General features: G+C 44.9%; 1 protein-coding gene across 1 annotated transcript; it reads left to right on the top strand.

Moving 5' to 3' along the window:
• Nucleotides 1–3,009: 3,009 nt before the first annotated feature.
• LOC115459411 (39S ribosomal protein L32, mitochondrial-like) lies at nucleotides 3,010–21,725 on the top strand. The gene is made up of 3 exons (XM_030189240.1): nucleotides 3,010–3,193; nucleotides 7,642–7,823; nucleotides 21,307–21,725. The coding sequence occupies exons 1-3, from the start codon at nucleotides 3,067–3,069 to the stop codon at nucleotides 21,592–21,594; spliced, it is 597 nt and encodes a 198-aa protein (XP_030045100.1). The 5' UTR covers nucleotides 3,010–3,066; the 3' UTR covers nucleotides 21,595–21,725.
• Nucleotides 21,726–23,514: the final 1,789 nt, after the last annotated feature.

Below are 23,514 nucleotides of genomic sequence, written 5' to 3'. Positions count from 1 at the left end.
TTATTAGTACCCTGCTCTGTTAGTTAGTTTAGGGCTTAGGAAGTCCCTTTCTTGAGCAGGGCTTAGGAGCTCCTGTTTAGTATAGGGCTTAGGAAGTCCTTTTGTCAGTTTACTGTTAGGAACACTCCTGCTGGTTTAGGGCTTGGGAGCACGTAGATCAGTTTAGGTTTAGGAGCACTTCTGTTTCCATTCCTGGTCCCTATGTCATCCGGTATCCAGTAAGTCCTGTTGGCTACTCGAACCTAGGAGCTCAACTCCTGGGGGCTTAGTAGCTAAGTGCAGGTGAAGCTGTGTGGACCAGTCCGGTGTGCTCCAGTCCGGTGTTCCAGTCCTGGGTCCTCCAGTCCGGGGGATTCCAATCGAGTGTTCCAGTCCAGGGGATTGCAGTCCAGTGTTCCAGTTCTGTGTCCTCCAGTCCGGGGGATTCCAGTCCATGTGTTCCGGTTCGCTGGGCAGTGCCTGCAGTCCCTGCCGGTGTGCTTACCCAGTGTTGGTTGGTGGGTTTTGCCTGCTGCTGTCGCTCCTCGTCAGCAGCCCAAGGGCTCACGTTGGCTCCAGAGCCCGGCCCCGCGGGCTCTGAACCTGAGAACCTGACAGGAAAAAAGCAGAGACGTGCATGAATAAAACTGAGACATTTTCACCTAGACCTGTTTTAATTACGAATAAGGCACAAAAAGGTGCTCGGAATGACATATTTTCAAAGCACTTAGCCTTCCAAAGTTCCATAGGTTTCTATGGAACTTTGGAAGGCTAAGTGCTTTGAAAATATGCCATTACCACTGAAGGGAATCGGGAATGACCATCCCTTACTCCCCCAGTGGTCACTAACCTCCTACCACCCTCAAAAAACATTATTAAAAATATTACTTGCCAGCCTCTATGACAGCCTCAGATGTCATACTCAGGTCTATGACAGTGCATGCAGGTCCCTGGAGCAGTTTTAGTGGGTGCAGTGCACTTCAGACAGGTGGACCCAGGCCCATACCCTCCGCCTACCTGTTACATTTGTGGAGGAAACAGTGAGCCCTCCAAAATCCACCAGAAACCCTCTGTACCCACATCTAGGTGCCCCCCTTCACTCATAAGGGCTATGGTATTATTTTATTATTTGTTGCATTTGTATCCCACATTTTCCCACCTATTTGAAGGCTCAATGCAGGGGCATAGCCAGACTTTGGCGGGAGGGGGGTCCAGAGCCCAAGGTGAGGGGGCACATTTTAGCCCCCCCCCCCCAGCGCCGCCACCCCCCAACATTGTTGACCCCACCACCATCAACGTTGCCCCCCCTGCCAACGACCCTCTCGACCCCCCCTCCTGCCGCAACCCGCCGTCGCCTACCTTTGCTGGCAGGGGACCCCAACCCCCCGCCAGCCGAGGTCCTCTTCTTCTCGCAAAAGACTTCCTTCTGTTTCTGACGTCCTGCATGTTGTACGTGCAGGACGTCAGACTCACAGAACAAAGCCTTGCAGATCAGTGTAACAGGAAGGGGGGGGGGGGGTGGGCCTGGGTCCGCCTGGCTGAAGTGCACTGCACCCACTACAACTGCTCCAAGGACCTGCATACTGCTGTCATGGAGCTGGGTATGTCATTTGAGGCTGGCAAAAAAAATTTTTAAGTTTTTTTTTTAGGGTGGGAGGGGTTTTGGTGACCACTGGGGAGTAAGGGGAGGTCATCCCCAATTTCCTCCAGTGGTCATCTGGTCAGTTTGGGCACCTTTTCACGGCTAGGTCGCAAGAAAAAATGGACCAAGTAAAGTCGGGCAAGTGCTCGTCAGGGACGCCCTTCTTTTTTCCATTATCGGCCGAGGACGCCCATCTCTTAATCACGCCCCAGTCCCACCTTCGCTACAGTGCCGACATGCCCCCATGAACTTTGGTCGTCCCTGCGACGGGAAGCAGTTGAGGACGCCCAAATCGGCTTTCGATTATGCCGATTTGGGCGAACCTGAGAGAAGGACGCCCATCTCCCGATTTGTGTCGGAAGATGGGTGCCCTTCACTTTCGAAAATAAGCCTGATAGTAACATAGTAAATGATGGCAGATAAAGACCTGTACAGTCCATCCAGTCTGCCCAACAAGATAAATTCATTTTACATGGTATGTTATACTTTATATGTATAACTGAGTTTAATTTGTCCTTGCCTTTCTCAGGGCACAGACCGTAGAAGTCTGCCCAGTACTATTCTTGTACTAAGTTCTGAAGCTAACATCGAAGCCCCTTAAAATTTATACTCCAGCCCATCCCTATCTATTTAGTCAGGATCAGGCATAGACCATAGAAGTCTGTCCAGCTCCCGTTTTGTTTCCAATTACTGGCGTAGCCACCCATTCTCCGCTAAGATTCCACGGAACCATTCCTTCTAAACAGGATTCCTTTGTGTTTATCCCAAGCATGTATGAATTCCGTTACCGTTTTCATCTCCACCACCTCCCGCGGGAGGGCATTCCACATATACACCACCCTCTCTGTGAAAAAATACTTCCTGACATTAGCCTTGAGTCTGCCCCCCTTCAACCTCAATTTATGTCCTCTAATTCTACCACCTTCCCGAATGTTGAGCACCTGATTCTCATAACATGAGGTAGGTTTTGGTGTCCCTTTATTAGGTGAAAAACATCTATGCACGAATACAACGCCTGCTAGGGTATTAGGGAGTCCCAACCAGCCCCTCCTAATGACACACTGATTACGATTCACAACAAATTACTCTCTACCTATGAAACGTTATTCCGTTATTACACTTCCTCTGTGTACATCCGTATGCTGCACAAGCCGGCATGTTTGAAAATATAAGTGAGATCCAATAAAAACGCTACCATCATTAAAGAATGACAATGTGGACGCAGCAATGCATTGGTTTGTTTGCTTTGTTTTGGGTGTACGGGAATGATGGCTGAGCTCGGGAGGCGGGGCTGTTTGAGCCGGCTTCAACGTTTTGACGTCACGCCGCCTCTTGTTCTCAATCTAACATTTCTGAGTATGGAGGTGATCTAACTTTTTTTCTGGCCTCGACTGGACTGGAGTGCCAGTACGCACGCGCTCTATGAGTAGTACGGACTACGGAAGATGGCGCGTCTTGTGTTGTGGGATCCCCAGTGGCTGAGGATCGGGCGTTTAGTGCCTTTTCTGCGTCGGTGTTGGGCGCGTGCAGAGCTGAGGGTGGTGCAGGTGCTCGGCCTGCATCAGCCCTGGGGTAAGCTGGGGAGGCGAGTTAGGCATGCTTTTGCGGTTTAGTTTTAAATTTATATATGTATTTCTTGTGCTAGGCGTATGGGGGGGGGGGGGGTGCCTCAGGAGAGGGAGAATGAGAGCTGGGGATATTGCATGCTGGAAGAAGACTTGGGTAAATCAAGCCTTAAATGTCCCAAATCTCTTAATTATGTAGGGTTATCCTTGTAAAACAATATAACCAACCCAGTGCAAAACCAGCTGTTTTAATGAATATATGTGAACTAGGTAACTACTGTGAGAAGCCTCAGCAGTGACTTGTTTCACATTGGAACCACATAAGAATAGCCATACTGGGACAGACTAATGGTCCATCTAAACCAGTATCCTGCTTCTAATGGTGGCCAATCCAGGTCACAAGTACCTGGCAGAAACCCAATTAGTAGCAACATTCCATGCTACCAATTCCTGGGCATTCAGTGGCTTCCTCAATAACAGACCATGGACCTTTCCTCAAGGAACTTGTCCAAACCTCTTTTAAACCCAGGTATGCTAACCACTGTTACTACATCCGGCAGCGAGTTCCAGAGCTTAACTATTCTTTGAGTGAAAAAAATATTTCCTCCAAACGTTTTTCAAAGTAATTTCATCGAGTGTCCCCTGGTCTTTGTATATTTGAAAGAGTGAAAAATTGATTTACTTCTACCTGTTCTACACCACTCAGGATTTTATAGACCTAAATCATATCCCTCCCTCCCCCAGCTGTCTCGCTTCCAAGCTGAAGAGCCCTAACCTCTTTAGCCTTTCCTCATATGAGAGGAGTTCCATCCCCTTTATCATTTTGGTCACTCTTCTTTGAACCTATATCTTTTTTGAGATACGGCGACCAGAACTGAACGTAGTATTCAAGGTGAGGTCCCACCATGGAGCGATACAAAGGCATTATAATATTCTTGGTCTTATCATTCCTTTCCTAATAATCATAGCATCCTGTTTGCTTTTTTGACTGCCGGTGCACACTAGGCAGAAGATTTCAGTGTATTGTTTACAGTGGCACTTAGATTTTTTCTTGAGTACTGACTCCTAAGGTGGACCCTAGCATCGGGTAATTATGGTTTGGATTATTCTTCCCAATGTGTATTATTTTGCATTTGTCCACATTAAATTTCATCTGCCATTTTGATGCCCAGTTTTCCAGTTTCCTAAGTCTTCCTGCAATTTTTCAGTCTTCACATGTTTTGACAGCTTTGAATAGTTTTGTGTCATCTGCAAATTTAATCACCTCACTTGTCATTTCATTTTCCAGATCATTTATAAATGTGTTAAATAGCATTGGTCCCAGTACAGATCCTTGTGGACTCCACTATTCACCTTCTTCCATTGAGGAAAATGGCCATTTAACCCTACCGTCAAATAATCCACAGAGGGACATCCTATCCCATGACTTTTTACAAATTTTCTCAGGAGTTTCTCATGAGGAACTTTGTCAAAAGGTTTCTGAAAATCCAGTTGCACTGCATCAACCGGCTCACCTTTATCCATATGTTTGTTTATGCCTTCAAAGAAATGAAGGAAACTGGTGAGACTTCTTTGACTGAACCCATTCTGACTCTGTCCCATTAAACCATGTTTGTCTATGTGTTCCATAATTTTATTCTTTATAATAGTTTCCACTATTTTCCCTGGCACTGAAGTTGGGCTTTCTCGACTGTAATTTCCGGGAATACCCCTGGAACCCTTTTAAAAAATCGGCATTACATTAGCCACCCTCCAGTCTTCAGGTACTACGGATAATTTTAATGACAAGTTACAGATCACTAACAATAGATTTGAGTTCTTTGAGTACCCTGGGGTGTATACCATCTGGTCCTGGTGATTTATTGCTCTTTAACTTGTCAGTTTGGCTCAGTATGTCTTTGAGGTTCTCAGTTCCTCTGCATCATCATCCTTGAAATCCATATCTTTTCAAGCAAAAGATTCACAGATGCCGGAGAGATGAGGTTTTTAAAATTTTTTAATTTTTAAGTACCATGGCCCTGACACAGCACAGCGAAACATGACATGTTGGTGCAGGTCCTAGGCGATTTGGCCAAATTCCTCTAAGTTGTTATTGAAGCATTCTAAGATAAGTGAAACATTAAGCTTTATAGAGGCAGATGCACTAAAGCTAAATGAGCCTTTAATGACTCTCCAACGAGGAAAATTTGATCCGTTGCATGCATCAAAGGGCTTTTACCGAGGAAGCCAGCAGCTAACGAAAACGGAATGGAGATGAGCAATTAATGTGAAAACCCCATTGAAACGACATGCACTAACCTTTTCCGATTGCCTTTACGCAGGAAAAAGGCAGGAAATCTAACGAGAGGTCTGGACCTCTCGTTAGGACAGCTCTGTGCCAGGAAAAATCGTAAAGTGAAACTTTGAGCCAATCCCAGCGCATTAGCAGAGCTAAAAGCGCTGTGATTGGTCCAAAGGATGTCAGAAAACACAAATAAATAAAATAAAAAAAGGATCGGGAGGGGGCAAGGGCGCTCATCAGGAGCGTCCTGTACGGACGGCCTTGCCCCCCCCCCCCACTGCTCCCCACTTTCCGCCGCTCCCCCACTCCGAAAAAGCAAAATTCAAGCAGCCCCTGCCCCCCTCCCTTCCTCACTACTTCTCACCTCAGCTCCGCCTCCCGACATCCTCCGTCCTGTGCCCCGCCCCCTTTTGGGGTCGTCGCCGCCATTCCCCTCCTCCATCGGGCCCCCCTCCCTCTTACAGGGCCCTTGCAGCGCCTCTCTCCTCTGTCCGAAGGCGCTGCACGGGCAAGAAGAAAGCTGATGCCTGCCTTCGCCCAGCTTCGATGGCGCGTTTCTCCTGCTGCGCCCGCCCCTGTCTGACGTCAGTAACCTACGTAGGTTACCGACGTCAGACAGGGGCGGGCCCAGCAGGAGAAAGACGCGCCATCGAAGCTGGGCGAAGGCAGGCATCGGCTTTCTTCTTGCCCGTGCAGCGCCTTCGGACAGAGGAGAGAGGCGCTGCACAGGCCCGGTAAGAGGGAGGGGGGCCCGATGGAGGAGGGGAATGGCGGCGACGACCCCAAAAGGGGCGGGGCACAGGAGGAGGATGTCGGGAGGCGGAGCTGAGGTGAGAGAGTAGTGAGGAAGGGAGGGGGGCAGGGGCTGCTTGAATTTTGCTTTTTCGGGGTGGGGGGAGCGGCAGAAAGTGGGGAGCAGCGGGGGGGGGGGGGCAAGGCCGTCCGTACAGGACGCTCCTGATGAGCGCCCTTGCCCCCTCCCGACCCTTTTTTTTTATTTTTGTTTTGATTTGGGAGCCATGTGCTTGTGATTTGACTGTGTTTTGACTGTTTGTGGCATGCGCAGAGCAGCTAACATAACGCTTGGCTGCTCTGCGCATGATTTGGTGGCCGATTTACGATGTGTATTGTGATTCTTTGATACATTGTACGTTTCAATACCGATCTCAACATGTGTGACTTTTTTTTTGGTGCATTTTTCGTTATTTTAAAATCGTTAGGGACTTTAACGCTTTAGATTTTTTTACGTTTGGTTGCTGCATCTGCCTCATAGAGTTAATAAAGGGTGGAATTTTGGAAATGCTGTGAGAATAGTTGAAGCCAATGATAAGTGAGTTGTTGGGCAGTGGTTCCGACGTGAAACACGTCACTGCCAAGGCTTCTATCACAGTAGTTGCCTAGTTCACATACATTCATTAAAAGAGCTGGTTTTGTGCTGGTTTGGTTATAATATTGTTGGAGAAGAACAGAATTAGAGGTTTTGCTGGGAATTAGAGGGAGAGAGAGCACTGCAGTTGGAGTGAGATGGGACAGTAGAAGCTGGATCCTGAGGAGGGAAAAGGCAGGAGGGACTTTCAGCCTTTATGATGGGGGGAAATTCTGTCAGATAGTTGGTGGTTGGATAATGAGCCTCTTACTGTATGCAATTTAGTTTATATGGAATTATGTTGTTGTGTTTGTGCTATCCTTACACAAAGATCATTATATATTTTTTTAAAAAGTGTTTTGTTCCCATTTGATTTATGTATTTTGATTGGCATTATGGCAAATTGCTGACTGCCCTGTTTGTGATGCTAGTACTTGAACATGGAGTGTAGTCTGCACGGAGTGACATGCAGCTCTGGCTGCCTTGTTGAGCAGATTGGATGGACTGTACAGGTCTTTATCTGCTGTCATCTACTGTGTTAGTATGATATTGTTGCATTCACCTTAGGCAAGGGATGGGAAGGCCTGCTAATAATTTACCCAGCATTGTATCAGCAATTAGAAACTTGAAGTTAGGACTGGAAATTGTTGTTTAATGTTATTTTTGTTTGCAGTTGTCTCCTCCAACTAAAAAGTTGTTCCATCCCTTGTCATTCATCTATATGGTTTGTCATTGTTAAGTATTTTCTTCTATTTTGGGTTCATTAAGATGTAATCTTGCGTCCATATCTTGTTTTCTTTCTTGCCAGATCCAGCTTTAGCGATTCAAGCTCCGGTCACTGTTCCTGAGCTGGCACTGGGTGATACTGAAATGGATGAAGCGCCCAGCTTTTTAGATAGTATCTTTTGGATGGCAGCACCTAAGAGCAGACGCTCCATCGAAGTGAACCGCTGCAGGAGAAGAAATCCCAACAAGCTGATTAAAGTTAAGGTAACCTTCCAGTTTCATGTAGTTGATTAAATTTACAGGTCAATCCCTTTTATAAGCTTTAAGTGATGTACTATATAAGAAGACGAAGACTTAGGGCCCGATGTACTAAGCTTACCGTACTTGGGATCATTAGCTTTAGTCAGGTTGTAGCCAGTCTAAAGCAAACGTTAATTTAGGGTGTAATTCATAAAGAGGTTTTCCGTGACTCTTAAAGTGTGCCATTAGCAGTCACCAAGAACTCCATGCAAATGTATTACAATGAGCTCATTGGTATTCTAATGAGCATTCCGGTTGTTGCACTGCTCCAGAGCGCCTAGCTCTAATGAGCAAATATTTACAGCTGCTCTGAAGCTATCGGAGAGGAGGGATGCACAAGTAGGCAGCTGCAAAGGCTGCCTGTTTGTGCTCCCTACCTCCCCCCCTCCTGGTGACTCCCTGAGACCCCTCTCTCTCTTACCCTGCCTCCCAGAACTGAAGGGATTCCCCTCGCACCCTTTCCCAGACCAGCAAAGATTAACCTGATGGTCTAGTGACCCCACCGCCCTTCCCCTCCCCATACCTGGAAAAAGATGGAGGTAGGAGTACGGTGAGCAACACCTCCTATCTTCCTGCCTTGGTGCCTGCCCTGCAAAAAATGGTGGTCAGAATTGGTCATGGTGGACCGTGGTGGTTGTCTAGTAGTTTGTTTACGAGTTGATATAGTTTCATGTGTTTCTGGTCTGGCCCTATCTTGGTTTTGTAGTATGATTCTGGTTTGTCTTATTGCATATTTGTATTTTCTTTGGGTGGGGGTGGGGGGGGGGGAGACAGTACCAATATGGTGGGAATGGTGTAGGGATGGAGAAGAATTGATGGGGGATGGTGAGGAGGCTGCTGGGGATGAGGTGAGGACAGCATAGAATTGAGTGTGGATGAGGACCAGATTATGTTCCCATGTACATCTAGCCTGACTGAAGTACTCCCTTTCCAAACCAATGATCAAAGCAGCCTTTCTAACAATAACCTGGATGTTTTGGGTTTTATGCTTTTATTTTTGGATGAGGGTTGGTCCCTTTTTTTTTTTTTAATGTTTTGCCTCTTTTGCTTCTGCTTTCTCACTCTTGTTCTTCCTTATTTTGTCCTACCCATACCTTGGTTTAGTCTCTTCCTCTCTCAATGCTTCAGTCTAGGACTGTTCTCTTCCTACACTATTCCCAGAGTCCCTTCTGCAACCCAGCAGCAAGGAGGTTGTCATTGGCAGCCAAACTTTAGATACTGTGACGCTTAGGAAAGTTAAACTTTGTCAAAAGTAACTTTCTGCAGCTAGGCTAGCTGTGAGAAATATGAGGCTCAGAATGAAGAGGCCAAGGGGGGATGTGGAGGAGTGATTGAAGAGTTTTGCTTTACAGATGTTGAATTCCAGTCTGCCAGGACTTAACAGGTTTGGTTTTCATGATAGGCAAATTTGACCTGACTTATGGATTAAGAGAGGGCAAGTACCTCAAAGGTTCATTGTGGAAATCCTAAGAGCTGGAACTGCTTTATGGTATTTGAGAACCAGAGTTGCTGTCCTGGCCTTTGATAAAAATTAATTCCTTTCAATGCACCTTGCTGTGAAGTTATTTTCAGCACCCTGTGGCCCGATTTATTCTGTAATGGCTAATATTCAAACTTTCCTGACCACTTTTAAATGAGATCCCAGAGTGAGGTTTTCTATATCAGGTTCCTTCGTCTGTGGGTACTGTGAGCACAGGATATTTCATGAGGCTGTGATAAATGTATTTTGATGTTATTAGTTTTTTAGAGCCAAGAATAACTTGTCCATATAGGAGATCAGGAAAGTGGCATATAGGGTAATGCTAGGCAGCTTCAGGAAACAAGTCAAGAGTACTGTGATAAAATCGTTAGAAAGCACAAAGATCACGTTACCCTTTTATTGAGTGCTGCCATTTTGACTTACTGTTGTAATAAAAGACATCTCAAGGGAATTAGCATTCTTCTTTTACAGGAAGACAGCAGTCAGCTGTGCTACAGACACTATTAAAAGCCACAGTATATTAAAACCTGCTTGACGTGATCCATTTTACTACACATGTAAACGTGAGACCTAATATGTTTGTTCCTTTGTGAGTCTGAAAGGTTTTCCCCCTAGTTTTCATAAAATATTGCACCTATTTTTACCAACTTACCACATTTTTAAATCTGAGGTGTTTTTCTTTTTTGTATGCTATGCAAAATGATCATAGCTGAAAGGTCATTTTCATATCTACTGGTAAAATCTTATACACAGGCCAACAACTATTTCCTAATTGCTTAAAAAAAATAATGGTGAAGAAGAGCCCTACAGGAGAAGTGCAAGGGCTCTGTCTTCTCTTCCTTCACCCACCCCCTTCAGTTTTTGCATCCCAACAGGCCAGTTACAGGACCTGCAGCATTGCTGGTCCTGTTGCTGTATTGTATTGTAGCATGTAAAACCCTCGCTTTCCCACTTGTTGGTAGCTCAGCAAGTCAGTCAAGGAAGCTTACTATCCATGGCCCGCCTGCTTGTGGTGAAAGATGTCCTTGACAGGAGGGGTTGGGCCTTACATCCTCCCTTACTCCGTGTTTGGAGAAGGGGTGAGATCTACAGGCCTCTCATTTGAGCTCCCTAATAGTCTGAACCCAGTGCTTGGGATGCACCCAACCAGTCAGATTGTCAGGATAGTAGATTTACATGCACTGCTTTCACTAAGCAAATCGAATTCCTGTATATTCATTGTGGAAATCCGAAAATCTGACTGGCCTGATGTGTCCCAAGGACTGGATAATAAACAGTACATAACTTGCTCGAGCTCACCATCTCCCTTTCTGTGACTAGAGCAGCCTTTCCCATTGGTGGTCGCTCCCTCTGCCCCGGAACAGGTTACTTCCTGTTCCGGGGCAGAGGGAGCTGCAGTGAACGAGCAAAGTTAGTAAAACTCGCAGGAGGCGCGCGCTTGCCGGCACCCCCCCCCCCCCCCAGCGACATGCACCCGGGGAGGGGGGGTCCGCGCTGCTTGGGGGGGGGGGGGGGGGCGCCTGCACCTGGGGGGCGGGGCGCCGTCCCGGGTGTCCGCCCCCCTAGGAAGCCACTGGGACAGGTTCTCTCACACAAGAGGGAGGTATTGGCAACATGCGATACAGTTTTAAAACCTGAGAAATGTCCAGACCATATTAGTTCACTTTCTGGTAGCAGGGGGCGGAGGAACAGATAGCTATTAGGCAACTTCTGAGCACATCTGACATGTACCACACCTACCCTGCCTTCTCCCCCAGACATGCACTGTAAGTTTTTAGGTTGCCAGTACCTTTATTAAGCCTTGCCTATACCAACTGATATTCAATTAGACAGTTTCACAGTAGAAAATAACAAAGCAAATGAAAGTATTATCTGAATAACTTAAATTCAGTACTTCATAGTTGGAGAATGGTTTGTACTACCGAAGATGTGTGGTGTGAGTCTGTGTGTTCTGTATGGCTCTCTGCTTTGGGGTGATAACGGGATGGGAGTAGTTTGCAGGGGTAAGTAACGGGGGGCAGGGGCAATATGCAGTAGGTAAGCTTTGTGGGTAGGGGCTGTTTGAGAGGTGTTTGGGCAGTGGGGGAGGAACTCAAGGTGGATAGGCAGTTGCGAGTATAATTGTTGGGATTAAGGTGTTTGTAAGGAGGATAGTTTTTGGGGGTGGGGCAATTTGTGCTGGGAGTAGGTGTTTCTTTAGGTGGTGCAGTTTAGGAGGTTGGGGGAGTAGCGAAACCGGGAGAGGCAGTAGAAGTTATGGTGAACTGAAAGGAAGAGTTCCCCTATGTACATTTCTGTGCTACAGAAACTGGAACGTCTTCTCCTATTAGAATGCATATGGCCATTTTTTTTAGGGGTCTCATTTCTGTGCAACTCAGGCTTGATTTGGCCCAGTTTTTCTCCTCATGCCAAGGTTTTCATGGCATTCGTTAAATTTTCCACAGAAAGTCATTTTGCCCTTAGACAAATGGATAGGACAGATTCTTGATCTCTGTTGTATAATTCTTTCCAAGTTCTTTTGGAATTTCCAACAGTTTATAAAATATATTGAGAATACCCAAATAGGTTTCATCAAATAAGATATACCCATCCATTCCTCTGTATTCATTTTGCATTCCATTGAATGGGAATAGTATTAAGTCATGAAAAGAAACTGGCTTTTCCATCTTCAGCAGAATTTTTTGTGTCTTTTTGAAGAATGGTGGTAATATTGAGAGTCAGTTGAGACTCCTGAGAAAATTAAAAAGTAATGGGATTGGAGGCAATTTCCTTCTGTGGATTAGGGAATTGGTTATTGGATAGAAAGGGTAGGGTTAAATGGCCATTTTTCGTAATGGAGGAGGGTGAATAGTGGATTGCTGCAGGATCTGTACTGGGACCGGTACTATTTAACATTATTTATAAATGATTTGGAAAATGGAATGATGAGAGAGGTGTTTAATTTGCAGATGACGCAAATCTATTCAAATGAAAAATGCAAGAAGACCTTGGGAAACTGGAAGGTTAGGCATCCAAATTGGCAATTGAAATTTAATATGGACCGGGAATCTTGTGGGAGGGCCTTAAAGCTGTCATGGGTCATTTTTATAGCTTTGCGGGCTCACTTGTGGAAAGCACACTTTGCTGCAGAGGGGACCTTTTGGGCACGCTTGTCGAGTTTTGGACCGCCAGCTTAGGTTGGGGGGGGGGGGGGGGGTTGGTTCGGCACCAGCTAGAGGATCAGGCAGTGGGCTGATATCTCTGCAGTTGGCTGATATCTCAGAACATTGCCAGTGGGTCTACTAGGCTCGTTTTATAAATTTGGTAGTAAGGCAAGTAGGCTCCTAACCCATAAACTTAAGCAACAAACAGTTCATAACCACATTCCGTGTCTTAGGGATGACCAGAGTGCTCTCCACACTGATCCCCACTATTTTACAGAACATGTTTGTTCAGTTCTATGATAGGTTTTATACCCTCTGATATTCAACCAGACCAAGATAGTATCTTTTCTTATTTAGTAGAGGTGTCATTACCCAGCTATGGAAGCGGAGCAACAAACACTTTCTCATCCGATATAGATGAGATTCACCAGGCAATTCAAGACTCTACCCAATGGTAAGGCACTGGGACCTGATGGCTTCACTATAAGTTTTATAAGACCTTTAGGGGGCTTGTTGCTCTGGAACTCTTGCAAGTGTTTAATTTGTTTGATGAGGGGAATCATCTTGATTTGTGAAGACCAGATGGGCTTCGTTCATGGTCATCAGACCTTTGACAATGTTCAGCGAGCTTTACATCTTAATCTGCAGAACCCAGTCTGGAGAACTTCCTCTGTGTTGGTTGTCGGCTTGATGCGAGAATGTGTTTCGACAAGGTGCACTGGCACTTTTTTGTTTGCAATCCTGGACTGAGTGGGCATTGAGGTTGATTTCTGCATTGGCTTCATCTTTCTTTCCACTGCTTCTTTTAGAGGCTAGAGCGCTGGGAAGGCTTAAATTGTATCCTGGATAGGCCATATTCATGCAGTTAAATGATGATGCTTTCTGAAATTACTTGTACTTATGACCATTCCTATTTCACTTCTAGACAGATGTTTTTCAGGGGTTGCAGCGTAATGTTTTGCATTAATCTGGAGGAGAAGGCCGTTTCATGATCCGCTGTGATGTACCAGCTGCGAGCAAAAGGGGGTATGGGAGTTCCCTTTTTATCGCTATTATCAAGCAGCACATCTTAGGATATTGGCGGACTGGCTTTGGGGGTCCTCGTGTGGTGTGGAAGGATCTTGAGCAAGTATGGCCTGGGTTCTTCCTCCAGTGGGCAATCCCATGAAAGGCTTCTACTTCAGCCTTTCTTGGAAGTTATTTGAGGGGCTCCTACCTTGCTTCCGCTGGTCCCTTTGTGTGGAGTTGGATCTGAGCACAGTTTTACACGCATATGACCAATCTGCTTTGCCCCCCCCCCCCACCCCCCCATTTTACCCCGGACACTTTGAGGCTTATTTTCAAAGCACTTAGCCTCCCAAAGTTCCATAGAAACCTATGGAACTTAGCCTCCCCCAAAGTGCTTTGAAAATATGCCTCTTTGTATCCCTGCTATCGGCAGTAGAGAGTCCAGGCCTTAGGGTGAATGGGCAGGTTTGAGAGAAGGGGGGGAATTCCTTTTCTTTGGGGTCCTTCAGGACGGGTATGGTCTCCCAGCCGCTCAGGCATTTCAATTTTATCAGCTGCAAGACTATGCTCTGAGTTGGGTTTGGCTGAGTCTCTCCTGGAACGTGCTTTGGGGGCTGGGGTGAGAAGGGGGGAATTCTTGCTTATATAGAGCTCTCCTATATTGTACCCATTATGTGTTATGTTGGGAAGTGGGAACAGGATCTAGTGGTCTCCTATGAATATACTAGATGGGAACATGATTTTAAATATTGTCTTATTTATTTATTTGTTGCATTTGTATCCCACATTGTACCACCTTTTTTGCAGGCTCATTGTGGCTTACATATTACTGTTAATGGCGTTTAGCCGATTCCAGTCTGAACAAATACATGGTTTGGATTAATTCAAAGCGATATTGTGGTTGAATGAGGTACATATATGGTAGGTACAGTTGGGGGGAACTTGGAGAGGGGAGGAAGAGTCATATTGCCAAGCTTCAAGGTTATCTTGAGGATGTCTGTTAACTGCCCTCTGAAATGTCTGCATCATTTGTTATCATAAAATTTGGGGACTCTATACGACATGGACCTTGCACCCAGATACATCGCTTGTTTACTCTTTCCAAAAGTACTAGGACTAGGGGGCAGTCGATATAAGCTACAAAGTAGTAAGTTTTAAACGAATCGGAGAAAAGTTTTTCTTCACTTAATGTGTAATTTAAACTCTGGAATTCGTTGGCAGATAATGTAGTAAAAAGCAGTCAACTTAGTTGGGTTTAAAAAGGTTTGGATGGCTTCATAAGGAAAACGCCATAGACCATTATTAAAATAGACTTGGAGGAAAATCCACTGCTTATTCTATGATAAGCAGCATAAAATGTATTGTTCTTTTTTGGGATCTTGCCAGGTACTTGTATCCGGATTGGACACTGCTAGAAACAGGATACTGGGCTTGATGGACTTCGGTCTGTTCCAGTATGGCAATACTTATGTACTTATCTTCCTAATCTGACATGGTGTTACCACCTCTATCTCCATAGCACTAGGGGCTATTGTTGGGGAGGAGTTTAGTTGTTGATTTATACTTGACTAGTAAAAAAGGCCCGTTTCTGTAGGCAAGGAAACGGGCCTTAGGCAGGCAATTCCCCCCCCCCCCCCCGCCCCCCGTGCTACGGCCCCCTTGAACCCTCCCTTCCACGAATCTGTCGTTCCCCCCCCACCCCACCCCCCGGTCGGCGAAAACTGCCCCCGCCGCCGCTGCTGCCGTTGTTGTGCTACCTGTTCTTACAGCCGAAGTGTTGTTCTTTCCTTCCCGTTGGTTCTTCAAACATCTTGTCGGGACGTTCCTCTGCATGCGTCTGACGTCAGACGCACGGAGTTAAACTTTCTGAGAAGATGATTGAGGAACCCACCCGAAGGCAGAACAACACTCGGCTGTCAGCACAGGTAGTGCACAACAGCGGCGGGGGGTGCGGTTTTTCGGCGTTTCGGTGGGGGGGATTGACAGGTTCAGGAAGGGGGTGGGTTTCGAGGGAGCCGTAGCGCGGGGGGTGACAGCTGATTCCAAGGCAGTAGGAGGCGTAGGGAAACACGCTGCGCGTGTTTCCCTACTCTCCTTGCCTTGGAATCAGCTGTTTTGACGTCATTGACGTCCGTGCGTGTCTGCCTCGCAGTCCACCTGCAGCCAGGGAGCCACGGTCCCAAGCATAGAACGTTGGAGGTGAGAGTTATTATATAGGATTGGGGGGGGTCGTTATTGCTCATGTTCTCTATCTGTAAGCTACCTTGTTGCTGTTATAACTAAGATTTTGTTTGCTTTATACATTTAAATAAACATTGTAAATAAAAAAAATAATGTGGACAAATGCAAAGAGATGCACATTTGGAAGAATAATCTGAATCATAGTTATGTGATGCTAGGGTCCACCTTAGGAGTTAACACTTAAGAAAAAGATCTAGGTGTCATTCTGCTCAGTGTTGAGCGGCAGCCAAAGAAACAAACAGGATGCTAGGAATTATTAGGAAAAGGATGCAAAATAAGACCAAGAATATCATAGTGCCTCTGTGTTGCTCCATGATTCGACCCTCCCCTTGAGTATTGCATTCAGTTCTGGTCTCCATATTTCAAAAAAGATATAGCGGAATAGAAAAGGTTCAAAGAAGAGCGATCAGAATGATAAAGGGGATGGAACTCCTGCCATGCAAGGAAAGGCTGAAGATGTTAGGGCTCTTCAGCTTTGAAAAGACAGCTGGGGAGGCGGGGTATAATTGAGGTCTATAAAATCCTGAGTGGTTTAGAAGTGAATCGATTTTTCACTCTTTCATAAAGTACAAAGACTAGAGGCCACTTAATGACATTACATGGAAATACTTTTAAAACTAATAGGAGGAACTATTTTTCACTCAATAGTTAAGCTGTGGAACTTGCTGCTTGAGGATGTGGTAACAGCAGTTAGCGTTCTGGGTTTAAAAAGGTTTGGACACGTTCCTGGAGCAAACTTCATAGTTTGTTATGGAGACGGACATGGGGGAAGCCACTGCTGCCCCAGGGTTGGTAGCATGGAATGTTACTACTAATTGGGTTTCTTCCAGGTACTTGTGAGCTGGATTGTGGATTGGCCACTGTTGGAAACAGGATACTGGGCTTAGATGGACCATTGGTCTGACCGTATGGCTATTATGTTCTTAATATGTCAACTCCTTTTAATGTTGGCAAAAAGTTACATTCCCCAAGTTGCTTGTATAGTAGAAATCTGCTGCATCCATTATCTTGGTGTATAAAAAGAAACAAAAATCAGATTTTTATTCTTTCCTTAGGCATTATCTCTGTTTTTTTTTGTGTGAGATACTATTTTGTAGCTTAATCTAGAGAGAATTTTGAAAACAGGTGGAATTCTTTTTTTTAGAAGATTTAGGTACTGGGAGGGAATAACATAAGAAAATAAGAATTGCCATTCTGTATCAGATTGAAGGTCCATCTAGCCAGATATTCTGCTTCTAACAACTCCACCCACACTACCAAATAGGAGAAAGTTCCCTAACTTGGCAGTCTGACCCCCTGCTCAGTGCATCCCAGGATGCATCATGTAGGATCAGGTGCCGGTGGAACCAAAAATATGAGCAAGTGAGCATCATTCTTGCCTCATCCAGGTATGCCCCAATGGGGGGAGGGGGTTTGGATGGGGTTGCAATAGACACTAGGGACTTTTGGTTTTTTTGTTTTAAACTAAATTAAGGAAGAGGTGATTGTGAGAGGGTACCACAATTTTTTTATTATTATCTTGATGGGGGTGGGGGGTGATGCAGAAACAATGCCAGCTTTTTGTCACCCTACCTTTCCATGTGTGAGCCAATTACTGCTCATGCACAGTGAAAGGGGGACATTTTTCAATGAGCACATTACTGCTGTGATTTAACATAATAGTAATTTTTCATGTTCATTGATTCTGCTGCATCCCGTAGGGATTTTTTTGCACAAAGCTTGCAGTAGAAGCCCTGCACTTGTACTGCGTGACTTTCTGCATTGATTCCACACAGCCACCTTAATCTCTCCTGCCATGGTGGCTGCTGCTCTTTTAAAATCCAATTTCTTCCTGCTGATCGAGTATTTACCACTGTTGTTTCCAGTTTGGAAGTGGTTGCCACTCCAGCCTTTCAGATTTTGGCTCCTTTGCCTAAAGGTAGATGCTAGGAAAATCTGTTTGTTTGCATATTAAGAATGCAATTCAAGTATCCATATCTGCTTTCAAGAAAACCAGAAGTCTAAATAGGTGGTGAAAAACATTTAAAGGATGAACAAAAAATTAGTTGTGTTTCAGCTTCTTAGGTCACACATATGAGTAGATGAACATGGCCTGGCAAACCCGTCTAGTTTTTCATGGATTGCCACTTTTTCATTTTTCAGTAATTATATTTTTTGTTGATAGTGTAACTATACATATATATATATATGCATACACAAGGATGAATTAATACATAAGGGGGATTTAAGTGTAGTATCACTAGTGAAAATTTACTTTGACTCCATGTCACATTTAAACACACAGACACAAACATTATTTAGTAATCATCAGAAAACACTGAGCAGCTGTTATAAAATCCAAGAACAAGCAGTGCTGTTGTTTTCCCTTGTCTTATGCCGTATTTAATTTTATCTTGTACACTGCTTTGAGCTTGTTTTACTTAATAAAAACTGGTCTGTAAATTCATAAGTATACTTTTATAAAGTGCTATGAATTTTAAGGTTTGGCTGGTTAAAGTCCCTGCCAAAGCCTAGCCCTAGAGAAAGCCTCCATTGCATATTCAATCCATTTCATGCATATATATTGTGGGCATGCTGAAATCTAGACTGGCTATGGCAGTGGTTCCCAAATATGGCCTGGGTGCACCCTTGCCAATCCGGTTTTCAGGATATCCACAATGAATTTTCATGAGAGAGATTTGCATATGCTGTCTCCACTGTGTACAAATCTCTCTCGTGAATATTCATTGTAGATATCCTTAAAGCCTGACTAGCTGAGGAGCTCCCAGGTCAGGTTTGGGAACCCCTGGGCTAGGGGCACCAGTGGTACCAGGTTGCTAATGACTATAGCCCAAGATTTCCTTTCCTACCTCTGGGTTCTCCAATTCCCAAATATTAGGAATGGCTTGAGCAGGAAATGGATGATAGTGCTGGTGATGTTGAGCTCATGTCCACAGTATGCTTGAGCTAGAAATCAATAAAAGGGGGGAGAAAAGGAAGATTGGGGGGGGGGGGGATGAGATTGCTGTCATTTCACTTTTAAGATTCTTTCCACTGACTTGCTTTTTTATAAACTGTTGGTAAGATCAACATAAAGGCTGCCCTAGGGATAGATGTGTTAGTGGAGAATCTGAGGTGCTGATGTCTGGTTTTAAATACGCATTTCTTCCAGGGGACATTTTGCCAGTCTTCTGTATGCAAAATGCTGTTTAAAACAAATGTCAGATACTCAGATTTATGGTCTGTGAGATTATACTGGGTTAGGGATTTTGTTTTGGTAACAATTGCAGCCCCAAGCAAAGACAAGGCAACCTGAATCATTGCAGCAGCAGCTTTTTGGTAGTCAGAGGATAGCAGTGGAAGTATATGGGACTGGGACTTGATATACCGCCTTTCTGTGGTATTTTGCAACTACATTCAAAGCGGTTTACATACATTTAGGTACTTATTTTGTACCTGGGGCAATGGAGAGTTAAGTGACTTGCCCACAGTCACAAGGAGCTGCAGTGGGAATCGAACCCAGTTCCCCAGGATCAAAGTCTGCTGCACTAACCACTAGGCTACTCCTCCACTTTCTTACATTGTCTCATCTTTCTTACACATCAGTGGTCACACTTTCATTTTGGCCTATATGGAAGAAAACTGGGAAATATGAGTCTGTACTAAGTAGACAGCATCGTGGGTGAGGAAGGTTGGGAAAAGGAGGAAAAAAATTGTGATAATGATTAAATTTAGCAACTCTTCTTCCTCCCTTCAGGAAGAAATCACTGTGGCTTCTAATCTGCATGACATCTTTTACACAGACATAAAAGTAGTACTGTTGTTTTAATTGCCATCCTTTATGATTAACATGCACATGTTAATGAGAATTTAAAATGAATGCTGAATGTGATGACCTCAATTGAGCATCCTCCCAGGCTTACCTTAAGAATTTCCTGCTGATTTAAGGTAGGATGGCAGGCAGCAGCTATCTAGCCTTGCCCATGCCAACTGATATTCAGTTGCCTTCCTGTGCTGGCTTTGGGTTCAAAATGGCTGCAGTAGCCTAGTGGTACTTAATTGCTGGGATCCTGATTTAAAGATTGTTCCTGCCCATCATACCCAAGACCACCAGGGCATCCTTAAGGTAGGCTGGGGGGGGGGGGGAAGTAGTGGATGATATGGGAGTGGGTCTTCAGGAGTGGAATTTCTTCTGTAGGGCATACACAGTTACACTCTTTCTTGGGTGTAATTGGGAACGTGACACTTAGTATAAATTACAGAAAAACTTAGTATAAATTACAGAAAAAAAAGTGAGACCGCCACGCTTTGGTATCCCAAAGGTATTATAAAATTAGATTGCTTATTTACAAAAGCAGCAAAAACAGTGAAAAATGCAAGAATAATGACACAGATAGTCTTTATCTGTATTCAGCCTGAAGCAGACACACACATAGAGAATCCAAAAATAGCTTCTAGCTTAACCCGCTATACTAACCCCAGAGCAGCAGTCAGTCAGCTATACAACCTGGGCAGGGATGTCGAATGACGTCCAGCTGCTATCAGGGTGTTGCTCAGATAGATCAGTCAGACAGTCAGAACAGGACAGCACTTCAGATCTGATGGATGCAGAAGCAGCAACCAACCACTTTTTCAACAGGAACTTCCTTTTACCAAAATTACAGGGTGCTGCTGAGTTGGTGATGTGCACTCTTGTCCTTGTTGCCAATGCACAATATACTGTGTTTGTCTCAGATGTTGTGGCTTGAGGGGCCACAATATTGTCCCACTGGCACCACATTAAAGGGCACTTTAACCATGATGTCATTGTACCAGTAAGAATTGGCTTTCCTAGGTCTGAAACGAGCCCAGTCTCTGCAGTATCGAGTTTGTCAGTTCCCCTGGTGGTGGTGTAATGTTGTTATTCTCCTTGTCCACCAGTGACCTTGATGTTTTGAAGTGCCTTTGCAGCTTGCACGCAGAGCTGAGGCTTATCAAGCCATAGGCCTTGGCAGTGAAAGATGAAGTTAGCCAGAAAATGTATTTTAATGTCAGGTTGGTAATGCTGGAAGGTGCCAGGTATAATAATACTATATAAGTTTGTTATATAGTAGCATGCAGTGCTTCATACTTGTCTTTTGCTTCCCCATTTCCTGAGAGGCCCTTTGACAGGGGGTGGTTCAGGAGGGAGTGGATATTTTGGGAAGGGGCTTCAGAGTTAGGGTATTTGCAAACCCCCCCTACCCCCAATATTCAGCCCAGTCTGAATATTGTCACTGTCCTGTCCTGTTAACTGCCCTGATCATGCTATGGCAGTGATGAGATATTCAGTGGCACTATTCAGATAGCGATTGAAAGTGTGATTAAGCTTGACTAAAATTTTTAAGTCGGAGATTAATCACAGTTATAGCTGTTTTGTTGCATCAAACATTTTACAAGTGCCAAGTATCTCCAGATAATTGTCAATTAACATAATACAGGTGTTTAGTAAATGTGAGGCCATGTACAGTCTTCAATCATTCCTACTACTGTTTCAGGTGTGATACCTAAATTACATGTTTGGTAAATATTTTCTGATCCTTCTACCTTTTATCTCTTTTTTTTTTTTTTTTTAAAGTACAACATCGATGTCTGCCCAGAGTGTGGCCATCTCAAACAGAAACACGTCCTTTGTGGCTTTTGCTACGAAAAGGTTCGCCTGGAGACAGCCAAGATTCGAGGGCAGATAAAAGCACAGGAAGGAGGACCATTCCAAGTTGCCACAGTAGAGACTCTTGTCCTCTACGAAGGGGAAAAGCCCTCGGAGGGAGATCAAGGAAGAAGAATCATAGAAAGACCACGGAAACGCCCATCGTGGTTCACACTGCATAGTGGTGAAAATACAGCAGCACAAACTGAATCCTAACAAATACAATAGTGGATTGTGTCTTAAAGCATAAAAACATAAACTAATGAAAGTAAATTAAATATTAGTTCTATAATTTTTTGTTTTATGTAAAGAAAGCTGCCATACATTATAGATTCCTGTTTAAAAAGTGTCAGTATATTTCAGTGGTTCTTAAACTTTTTCGACTCGCGGCACCCACTACTACTACTACTATTTAGCATTTCTATAGCGCTACAAGGCATACGCAGCGCTGCACAAACATAGAAGAAAGACAGTCCCTGCTCAAAGAGCTTACAATCTAATAGACAAAAAATAAATAAAGTAAGCAAATCAAATCAATTAATGTGAACGGGAAGGAAGAGAGGAGGGTAGGTGGAGGCGAGTGGTTACGAGTCAAAAGCAATGTTAAAGAGGTGGGCTTTCACTCTAGATTTAAAGGTGGCCAAGGATTGGGCAAGACGTAGGGGCTCAGGAAGTTTATTCCAGGCGTAGGGTGCAGCGAGACAGAAGGCGCGAAGTCTGGAGTTGGCAGGAGTGGAGAAGGGAACAGATAAGAAGGATTTATCCATGGAGCGGAGTGCACGGGAAGGGGTGTAGGGAAGGACGAGTGTGGAGAGATACTGGGGAGCAGCAGAGTGAATACATTTATAGGTTAGTAGAAGAAGTTTGAACAGGATGCGAAAACGGATAGGGTGCCAGTGAAGGGTCTTGAGGAGAGGGGTAGTATGAGTAAAGCGACCCTGGCGGAAGATGAGACGGGCAGCAGAGTTTTGAACCGACTGGAGAGGGGAGAGGTGACTAAGTGGGAGGCCAGCAAGAAGCAGATTGCAGTAGTCTAAACGAGAGGTGACAAGGGTGTGGATGAGGGTTTTGGTAGAGTGCTCGGAAAGAAAGGGGCGGATTTTACGGATGTTGTAAAGAAAGAAACGACAGGTCTTGGCGGTCTGCTGGATATGAGCAGAGAAGGAGAGAGAAGAGTCAAAGATGACCCCAAGGTTTCGAGCTGAGGAGACAGGGAGAATGAGAGAGCCATCAACAGAAATAGAAAACGGGGGGAGCGGGGAGGTGGGTTTGGGGGGGAAAATGAGAAGCGCGGTTTTGGTCATATTTAATTTCAGGTGGCGCTGAGACATCCAGGCAGCAATGTCAGACAAGCACGCCGAAACTTTGGTTTGGATGCAAGGTGAGATATCAGGGGTAGAAAGGTAGATTTGGGAGTCATCAGCATAGAGATGGTAGGAAAAGCCATGGGATGAGATTAATGAACCAAGGGAAGAAGTGTAGATAGAAAAGAGGAGGGGACCAAGAACAGAACCCTGAGGTACGCCGACAGGCAGAGGGATAGAAGTAGAAGAGGATCCACCAGAGTGAACACTAAAGGTGCGGAGGGAGAGGTAGGAAGAGAACCAGGAAAGGACAGAGCCCTGGAATCCAAGTGAGGACAGGGTATCGAGAAGTATGCTGTGATCGACAGTGTCAAAGCAGCGGAAAGATCAAGAAGAATGAGGATGGAATATTGACCTCTGGATTTAGCCAGTAATAGGTCATTGGAGACTTTAGTAAGCGCAGTTTCGGTTGAGTGGAGAGGGCGAAAACCAGATTGTAATAGGTCAAGAATAGCATGTGAGGAGAGAAAATCAAGGCAGCGGCGGTGAACAGCACGCTCAAGTAATTTGGAGAGAAAAGGAAGGAGGGAGATGGGTCGGTAATTAGAGGGACAAGTAGGGTCAAGTGAAGGCTTCTTAAGGAGAGGTGTGACCACAGCATGTTTAAAGGCAGCAGGGACAGTCGCAGTGGAAAGTGAGAGGTTGAGAATGTGACAGATAAAAGGAATAAGAGTAGGAGAGATGGCATTAAGAAGGTGGGTGGGAATGGGATCAGAGGAACAGGTGGTACATTTCGAGGAAGAAAGGAGAAGTGTAGTTTCCTCAATAGTAA

Source organism: Microcaecilia unicolor, unplaced genomic scaffold (genome assembly GCF_901765095.1).
Source record: "Microcaecilia unicolor unplaced genomic scaffold, aMicUni1.1, whole genome shotgun sequence".
NCBI classification, from domain to species: Eukaryota; Metazoa; Chordata; class Amphibia; order Gymnophiona; family Siphonopidae; genus Microcaecilia; species Microcaecilia unicolor.
This window is presented reverse-complemented; position numbering and strand designations above follow the sequence as displayed.

Excerpts from the sequence above, each read along its gene's own strand:
- LOC115459411 (XM_030189240.1), top strand. The coding sequence starts at position 3,067 with ATGGCGCGTCTTGTGTTGTGGGATCCCCAGTGGCTGAGGATCGGGCGT. Across the intron at positions 3,194-7,641 it reads CGGCCTGCATCAGCCCTGGG|ATCCAGCTTTAGCGATTCAA; the intron begins GTAAGCTGGGGA and ends CTTTCTTGCCAG. Across the intron at positions 7,824-21,306 it reads ACAAGCTGATTAAAGTTAAG|TACAACATCGATGTCTGCCC; the intron begins GTAACCTTCCAG and ends TTTTTTTTAAAG.